This window comes from Limulus polyphemus, unplaced genomic scaffold (genome assembly GCF_000517525.1).
Source record: "Limulus polyphemus unplaced genomic scaffold, Limulus_polyphemus-2.1.2 Scaffold118, whole genome shotgun sequence".
Classification (NCBI taxonomy): domain Eukaryota; kingdom Metazoa; phylum Arthropoda; class Merostomata; order Xiphosura; family Limulidae; genus Limulus; species Limulus polyphemus.
Genome location: NW_013665728.1, coordinates 393,359 through 403,561, shown reverse-complemented (window position 1 = coordinate 403,561; position 10,203 = coordinate 393,359). Strand labels below are relative to the sequence as shown.

Here is a 10,203-nt window from a genome sequence, read left to right as displayed (position 1 = left end):
GCAGATGGGTTTTAATTATAATATATACAAGATAATGCATGTGGGTTATCATAATTTGAATTATACTTATAATTTGGATGGGAATAATATTAACAGTGTTATGAAAGAAAGGGATCCTGGTGTAATGGATGATCAGTTTTTTAATCTATCCAAGCAGTGTGCTGTTGTTAGTGGTAGAGCAAATAGGATTTTAGGTTGTATCTACAGAAATATTGAATACAAGTCTAAAGAGGTTATAATTTCATTATATATGTTACACAGGTTAAGCCATATTTGGAATAATGTGTTCAGTCTCGGGCTCCTTATCTTAGAAAGAACATTAAATTGTTGGAAAGAGTTCAGAGGAGGGCTACTAGAATGGTGCCTGGGATGGAGGGGTTGTCATACGAGGAGAGGTTGAAATATCTCAGATTGTTTTCTTTTGAAAAAAGAAGAGTTAGGGGGGTATCTTATTGAGGTGTTTAAGATTATAAAGAAAATTGATAGTGTTGAAGCATCATCTTTTTTTTCATACTTAATGGTGAGAATAGTAGGACTAGGGGACATAAATATAAATTTTGGCAGGGTAGAAGTCATCTTCAGCTAAGACAATTTTATTTTCCCAACAGGGTTGTTGGACTTTGGAATGGGCTGCCTTCGAATTTTGTGGAGGCAGTAAATATAAATGAGTTTAAGAAAAAGCTTGATGACTACGTGAATGATAAGGGCTGGCTTTGAGTTCTTTTTAAGTAGTTTTAGTTTAGTTTAGAAGATGGGACAGCCTAGATGAACCAATAGGTCCCTTGTTGTCCCTATGTTATGATATTTCAGTCTTTGATCGTTTTTTATTTTTTCTGTTAGCTACCGAACTCTAAGATCAAGCGCAACATTTATATATAAAACAATAGGTAGCAGACAAGTATTGGTATTTTCAAATTGAACAACACATGAGCTAAACAGTCAAATCAGAGAACATAAGATTCACGTTTGCTACTGTAAGAATTATTCGTCACCACGAAGGTTTTTTCTTGCTTTGAACCGAATAACGGGATTGACTGTCACAATTAAAATTTTGGAGCGTATTCAGTGGGATCGCGCTGCGAACTTGGACCTCGATCCGCTGCGTAGCACGTTCACCACTACCCCACACGGAGGAAAAGGGTAAAATAGCTACGTTACTTAAAATTCAGTCAGCATAATTTGATAAGTTTGTTTGTTTGTAATTAAACACAAAGCTACACAATGGGCTATCTGTGCTCTGCCCACCACGGGTATCGAAACCCAGATTCTAGCGTTGTAATTCCGCAGACATACCGCTGTACACTGGGGGCTAGTTGATAAATACAAATACATCACCATCAGTTACTTTTAAGCAATGCGCAAAGCGCCATCCAACGAACAATTTAATTTAAAAAGCTATGAATTTCAATTTTCAGCAATATTAAAGCCTGCATTACTATGAAAAAGACGATCCAGTGAGACAGAGCAGTAGCAAAAAAACGAAGGTCTCAAAAGTTTTAACGCAATAAAATGTATAAAAGCTATCAAGCTAACCAAGGAATGTCATTCGGTAAAATTGCGTTTCGAGTTTTAGCTAGAAATTATTATTCATGTGCAATGGTTAATGCAAGCAAAAATATTTTGCCTCAATATGGGATTATTAAACAAACTAACCGAGACGTACCACTCAGCAAAAATTTTGCATTTCCGGTTTTACCGACATCTGACAAAAATCTGGAATTATTACTCATGTATAAAGATTAATGCAAGCATAATTTTTATACTAATATTGAATAATTGTTTATTACAGCAATTCAGTTAGCATAATGAATTAAAATTGAAACAGTCAGCAGTCCAGAATTTTCTAAAACTATTTATTCATCCAAAACTTCTGTTGGACGAAAACATTCAGGAGATATGTTTGTTTGTTTTGAATTTTCGCGCAAAGTACACGAGGGCTAATCTTTTACCAACGAATAGTGGAATTGACAAACACACTATAACGGCCCCACAGCTGAAAGGGTGAGCATGTTTGGTGTAATTCAGTAGAACTAGTAAACATAAGCAAAAGTGTTAACGATTTGTTTATTAATGTCCAAATTATGGTATCTATATTTCCAGTACTTACAGTGTAAATATATTATTTTTTAAGTCACGCCTTAAGTTTTATGTGGTTTTCAAATCAAACTTTTAAAACAGTTTTGTTTTTACCTTGTATCAATTTATTCAACTCTAGATTTAAACTCTGTTCATTTAGCGTTTACTATCTTTCAGCGACATATTTTGAATTTTGGTCTCGGAATAAATTCGAAAGCATCCACTGTAGATGCGTACAGTATGGAAAAAACTTAGAAAAAAATTAAAGTATTCTCATAAATGCAGAGACATTTTCTTATAAGACATTGAATGAAAAAAATCCTTAGATACATATACTTTTTTTTTCAGGTGTTTGAGAAAATTTACGGTCAGTTTTTCCCGGTTGGAAATCCGTCCCCATTTGTTGACTATATTTTTAACGTATTTGATGCTAACAAGGTAATTAATGACACGTAAATAATTTTTTCCGTCTAGGAAATATATTTTCATAATCTATCGCTTTCCTTATACTTTCTTTCCTGTGATTTATATGTATGGTTTTGATGTTGTTATTTTTTGCTTGAAGGTAATGTTATTCTAGCTAGTTGTTTTAATCGGTTCTAATAGTTTACCCCAACACATATTAATACGATGTAAAATGTAAATTCTTCGCTCAGTTGTCTTCATTTGATTAAACAGGAGCCAAATAATAATAAAACTAATTTAATCTCAAATTCAAATAATATATTTATGTGTGATCTCAATTATTGCTTATAGAATAAGTAATCTTAAAAATAACCAATGTTAACTTATTTTTTGTTCTTAAGCGCAAAGCTACACAATAGGCTATCTCTGCCGTGCCCACCACGAGAATCGAAACAAGATTTATGGTGTTATAAGCCTTCAGTCTTACCGCTGAGCCACCAAACCAAAGACCTCATTTCTTCTCAAATTCATTTAAGTTTTTAGATATGTATAACTTACCAATTACTTTTTTTTAAAAGTTTGCTTTTGTACTTCACGCTTTCATCTTTATTTTTGTTGACTAGTTTGAAACATTTTAGTTTTTATCACGCTTTTAGTTTTATCTTCACTTAGATTATCTTTTTCTTCGTAGGAGTTTATGTTTTAGTTTTTGTGCTTTTGTTTTTGTTTTATTGGTAGCCTGTCTGTTTGTAGTTAAGCACAAAGCTACACAATGGGCTATCTGTGCTCTGCCAACCACGAGTATCGAAACCCGGTTCCTAGCGTTGTAAGTCCGCAGACATACTGCTGAGCCACTGGGTGGCATTGATGGTCTGATATTATGTCTTTGGTTTCGATGTTAATTCTCGTTTTTAGCTGATATTAAATTTTTTTCATAAATTTAGTTTTATATTTGTGTTGTGAGCGAATATTATGGTTTGTCTCGTTATATTTTGCACTTTACTTGTATGTTTGTTTTGTAAGCTAATATAATCCATACCAATCCGACTCATAACGTTTCTTCTTTTAAATTATAATAAATCCACCTAATTTTATAACACTAGTTAGTACGATGTTTTTATGTATTCGAAATTTTTTTAAAGAAAATATCTGTCCGAAAGATCTTTGATTTCTGGATGAGAATTTTCTAATTCTTCAAGTTGAGCCCCGCGGTGTCACAGTCTGAAAACTTATAACGCTAAAAACTGGACTTCGATACCCGTGATGGGCACAGCACAAATAGCCCATTGCGTAGCTTTGCACTTAACAACAACCACAGTTCTTCGAATTGGAGAGCCACCTACAGGTGTCACAAACCATTTACGTACAAAATTTAACAGAACCTTACTATAAGAATACATTACGTAAGCAGAGATCTAAAAGTTTGTTCTTAACTTGTCATTAATAATTATATTTGTATGTAATAACGTGTTCGGCTAATTGAAAAAAACAAACAAAAAAAAACTTGTTCTCTTTTTGTAAGGATGGTGTCGTCACATTTAAGGAATTTATCACCGCTATTTCAGTAACAACACATGGCTCTATTGACGAAAAACTGAACTGTAAGTACACTGATCTAATGCATGTAGTCTTATTTAATAATGTCAACTACAGGTTATTATCAGATATATGTTTATAGTTTTGGAAGATGAAATAATGATAAACCTCGTTTTTCAATCCTCGGACCATTTTCTCTAAAGGCACTTAATTCAACTTCTTAGCTAATAAAAAATATATTTTAAATTTGTACCTCATGAAACAGTTTTAAATGTAATTCTATTACAAAAATATATATACTTTACTTAGTTTGAATTTGGTGTGATTAATTGTTTTCTCTAAAAAATCTTTATGGTTTCATTGCTTTGTTTTAAGGTGTATTTCATTAATTTTCGTAGGGCTTAAAAATAAATAAAAGTATTGCGGAAGATATATTTTCATGTATTGGTTTGGTTTGTTTGGAATTTCGCGCAAAGCTATACAAGGGCTCTCTGCGCTACCAATCCTTAATCAAGCAGTGAAAGTCTGGAGGGAAGACAGCTAGAATCACAACCCACCGCCAACTCTTGGGCTACTCTTTTACCAACGAATAATAACAGATTGTGAGCCGATTGTTTGTTTGTTTGTCTGTAATTAAGCACAAAGCTACACATTGAACTATCTGTGCTCTACCCAACACGGGTATCGAAACCCAGTTTCTAGCGTTGTAACTCAACAGACATACCGCTGTACCACTGGGGGGCTTGCGAGCCGAGTGCCCTAACTACCGGGGCATGCCAAGCCGTATTTTCATATGTAGCTGATAGATGGCGGTAACGATGTCAAGCATCTCGCTGCGTCCGACGTAACCATCATTGTCTATATCATACAATCGGAATGCCCCTAGCGGTGAAAAACAACAGTGCGAATGTCTAAATCTCACAGGAAAATTGTTCAGAGCGTAAGTGCATAATCAGAAAGTCATCTCACTTACTACGGTTACATAAACATGTTATTCATTAAATGTATGAGCAAAAAAGTATGTAAATTTTTTACCTTAACTCATAGTTGGTTGCCGCAAACTATTAGAAATATTACGTTTACAAATGACTTTGGATATAGATGTTTTTAGAAATCTATACCTTCAGTGAGCTTGATCTGTAAGAACACATTATTTTCAAGTAGCAATTAATTGTCGGACGCTACATAGTTGATAACATTGATTCAATACAATATTTACTTAAATTTAATTATTTATTTTTTTTACACGTACAGTTTCATTACCTTGTCTAATTTAATAAACAGTTGGTTCACTCTTTGTTCTGGTGCATCTCTGGTACCAAGAGAGCTGGAAAACCTTCCTCCAGACTAGAGTTGAATAACAAAGTATTTGAAGTAAAGAATTACAACTAAAATAAAATAGTTATAACTAAACTGATCTTGTAATAATACATACTGCTGTATTTAATAAATCTCATTGAGAAAGAAAATTGCTTCAGAAGTAGAAATAAATTAGAAACTCATCCACGCTATAACATGGTTGACGTGTTTGGCAGAATTGTAATCACGACCGTTTTGCTTTCCAGGACCGTGACGGAAAGATCAGTTGTGCTGATTTCTGCAACGGCTTCAAAACCGACCCTGTGATTGTGAAAGCGCTGCTTTCAGACAACTTAAAGACCTCACAAAGAACTTCCCGCGTCACGTAAACGTTGTTTATTTCAGTGACTGTACGAATGTTATGTTTTTATTTAGTGAACATGAATGTGCCTTTGAACTTTGTAGGCTCTGTTGGTGTTCTTTTCTGTAGAGTTACTGAGTAAGAGTCTTTCAGAGTTTAGAAAACAAATTTCATCAAGTCATGCTGAGCACCATCTATAACTTCATCACTGTGCTTTTTGTATATGTTACAAATTCTAGTTTAAATCGTTGTTGAATTATTTCTGTCAAAACTGGTAGAATATTGTCTCACTTTGTTAAACAACCTGATACTTAAAAATTACTGTTATTTCTATGAAACTTTATTTTGCAACTCCTAAAACGAATTGTTTCGTAAGTTATTTTATCTACCCACGTGATAAATTTTAGGTATAAACAGGCATAAAAATTTCTTAATAATAAGAATTTCTCAACTAATGAGAGGTAAAATTACTTGAACTTCAATTGGCTATTAGGATAACAGCAAACGAATCTATATTTTTTAAGCTTAATAAACAGACAACAATATTTATTCAAGTTCATAAACAGACAATAATGTTATCAATATCATCCATAACAACTTGTTCAAAATCAGGTTTCAACACAGTTGAACATTTTGAGAAAATAAAAACTTGGGCGCCTCGTATGCCATATTTTAATGACTTTTATGTTGCTAGTATGATACATTAATAGTATAATCTATTAACAATTATCTTCTTAACTTCTTGCTTTTATAACTTTATTAAAAATATGTTGTCGATCGATTGTTGATACTTGTGCAAAAACATCATAGATATCACTACGCGTTTGCTTTCCTTTTGTTACATCTAGTGAAAACAATGAGAAATATACATATAAATGTATCATAGTTTGAAAGTTGTTTTGGCTTTTTTCATTTGCATATTTTTTTACACTTTTCATCAATGAATTCATACATACATAATAACCCATCCCATGGGACAGTGGTAAGTCTACAGGCTTATAACGCTAAAATTCGGGATTCGATTCCTCGCGGTGGCCACAGCAGACAGCCCAATGTGGCTTTTCTCTAAAACATAATAACCCTGAATAATCACTTCACCGGTTTTGACGCTACCTAATTTTTTATTTGCACAAAAGTCAAACATATTTTTTTAATCAGTCGCCATCTCTTGTAAGACGAAATTCAATGAATCTCAATACAGTGAAGTAAAGTCTAGTACGGAACGGCGTATTTCCGTGTTACCGCGTTTAACAGCCTTGGGAGAGTAAAAAAAATAGTGTTTTAGTCAATATAAAAATATCTGAATCTCATCCTTTACTAGCTCAAAAGTATAATCACTGCAGTTTTGAAAAATCAGTGACACAAGATGTTATTTACACGAGATATTGCCATCACTGACCGCAGTGACTGTGCGAGTACTGATTATATGTGTCGTCTATGGTGATTGGTGCGGCGAAAACACTTCAGCTTGTCAGCGTGCATTAAACACCTTGGAAGAATATCGCTCAAGATTGTGGTGCAAAGTAGGGTAGTAAGTTGCCAGATGGCGCTAATTTAGTATTATTTATTATGCTAAGTGCTAATTTATTTTTAGTTACGCATTTTTCATGATGATTTTGGATATTTTTACATGATTTGATTACTGTTACACAAGTATATATATATATATACAAAATATATGAGTGCGTTAACCAAAGCCACCGGCCAGTATACGCCACTTGAGCGGTTTTATATCCCACTCCGCCAAATCTGATTTGCAAGTTTCATTTTGGCTTTTTGAAGCTTCAAGTGATGGATGAAACTTTGATACCATTTTTTTCTTTTGGATTTTGCAATGATTGTTTTTTTTTACCTTTTAGGAAATGAATATTTTTGCACTATCTTGCAACTATTTTTGTGCTATTTTGATTCCAGGTTTATTTTTAACTCTTAAACTTCTAGTTTCAATTTGTTAACGAAATCAAGGCATTATATTCAGGTCCGTACGCAGAAGGTTTGAAAAGCGGTTTCTAATTTGTGAGATCAAAAATCAACAGATATTGTTCGAAGCACAATCAGCATGCAAAGCATGCTAATGATACGGGGGTCTAGGGACATGCTACTATTTCAAGCCAAAAAAAATGCTAATGCTTCATCAGAAGAATCTAGATTATGTAGAAAACGTTATATACTATAAGCAACTGCGCTATAACTATATAAACATAATTTTTTGCATCACAAAAATAGGGAGTTTAGTCGACACCCTCCCCCCTCTTCTACGTACGTGCGTGTTATTACGAAATCTGCCTATAGTACAGATATAGTACAGGGGTGGCGTTGAGAAGGGTGGACGCCAAAGCCCTCATTTTAGGGGCCATGCACCACTCCCTAAATGAAAATCTTTGAGATTTTTTGGAAATATTAGCTAAAATGGCTATAAAACGATTCCTCATAGGCATTTGAAATTCAATATTAGTAGCACAACCAAGATATGATAGTGTCCTTAAAGAACTATCCTTTCACATACAAAGATAAAGGCTCAACTCACAGTATATCTTGCCAAATATCTTTTGCAGGCATTTAGCCAAAGTACTAAGAATGGCGGTGTTCTATGTAACAGTCGACTTTTCTAACAAAAGCAATACATTTGATAAGAGTATTAAAATCACACGCTTACGCTTGAGGAAGCAGATACGATAATTCCACTTCACGTGATGGATGTAGTAAGACAGCAGACACACGAGACCACTCCTACTACTGACATATATTCACTTGACACAGATGTGTTTATCCTACTACACCCAATACTCCATCAGAGTAGTTGTTTGGTCTACTATCGGTAAAGGCACCAATGCAAGGAAGATCAACATACGTGAGAGGTACTCTGCAGTTGGAACTCAAAAAGCAAGATGGTTTCTTGGACTCCACATGTTTTCTGGAGCAGACCGGGGAAGTAAATTTCCTGGTATTTCGAAGAAAAGATGATTGAAGGTTTGCTTCGGTCTAAAGCCCTCTATTGAGATTGTAAACTATCTAGATCTCTTTGGGAAGGAAATAATAGATCGCAAATTAGAAGAAGAGATTCTACAGAAGCTTGTTTGTTTGGTGTACGCAAAGAAAACACGTCGTTAATATGAACGAAATGAGATGGGAAATATTCAAAAGGAACATCTATGAAGCCGAAAAACTACCACCAACAGTAGGTGCTCCTGTTCCATGTATAAACCGAGCTCGTTTGCTTGAATGATCTCCAATTGGTACAGTCGATCTGCACTCAATATTCCACTTATCACCGAGAATGGCTGGGAGAAAAACAGTAATATTAACGTGCCAGTTAAATCCTTACAGCTACCAGCTTGTGAAACGTGGATGCAATGAACAGTGTAATGCTAACAGAAAATGCTCGTGCATGAAAAGCAATTTGCAATGTACATCAATATGCAAATGCCTATGACAATACAACCGATTACCATCTAGATGAGGACGATGGTGATTAAATACTGATTAGATGTTCATTGCAGGTTATAAAATGGCTTGACCAGTAAGTTTTTCAGAGTTTAGTTTTGATGATCAAGCGTTAAGTTAATTTGTATAGTCTAATAACATTACGTTTGAGAAGACCAACCACGTGTAGTATGTGTTTCAAGTGATGAAAAAAACCCGTAAAATCCTGACGTCCGCAATAATTCAAAATGCTACGGACGTGTTAACAATACCAGGCACTCCATGATTTCATTGAATGCATTTTATTTATGGGTGAAATGCGTTATCTTTCTTATATACACTTAAACATTTTGAAATTTACCATTATTTTAAACAATTTGAGCGTAGTTTGTACTCTAAATCAGGCCCCCAAAATTATACTAAGCCCCAGATAAAAAAATGGCACCAAGCATTTCTCATCTCATTATGTCATAGTAAATGCAATGAGCAGAGGAAATCAATCTTGGCAAATAAATCTAGTGGGAATGAAGTTTTAGGACATTTCCTGCCATGCTAATCCGCGTTTTGCAAAGTTTTGTTTGTTGCCTTTCTTAATCACACATTAAGAACACTGATGTAATTATTTTCTTTATATGTTTCATTTCAACTACATACGACATTTTCAAATGTTCGTCATTGCATTTTTGAAAAGATATATATAGTTTTCAACTTTATTCTCTCTTGAAAATTTTGATAATAATTATACTACGAGCTTAAGAGTACTGAAAATAGTTTACTTTAAAAATTAGCACTTCGTTTCAGTTGCTTAAAAAAAAAGAAATGTGTTCACTATTATCAGAAAGTCGAAGCTTATGATACACCTTATCCGGAAATCGATTGAGTCAATGTAGTTAAAAATATTATAAAATATTAAAGAGACACTGCAGACTGTTTTATGGATTACTTCCGATGTAAGAATACTTTGAATATGGGGAAAAAGGGAGCGGCAAATTATAGTGCGACAGTAACACAAATTGAGCTCGAAATGATAACATGATCTACAAATCCAATCTTCATGATGATTTCACTTGTAATTTTCTTCACTATAAAGTACTTATGCCAGC

At 34.0% G+C, this 10,203-nt stretch overlaps 1 protein-coding gene across 1 annotated transcript in view; it reads left to right on the top strand.

Annotated features, from left to right (window-relative positions):
- Nucleotides 1-5,147, top strand: part of LOC106472149 (calcium-binding protein NCS-1-like) — a 33,743-nt gene extending 28,596 nt beyond the window's left edge. Inside the window, exons 4-6 of the mRNA XM_022401648.1 lie at nt 2,425-2,514; nt 4,004-4,082; nt 5,065-5,147. Of these exons, the coding sequence (XP_022257356.1) occupies nt 2,425-2,514; nt 4,004-4,082; nt 5,065-5,147 (252 nt within the window). The remainder of the gene's footprint in view (nt 1-2,424; nt 2,515-4,003; nt 4,083-5,064) is intronic.
- The last annotated feature ends 5,056 nt before the right edge of the window (nt 5,148-10,203 follow it).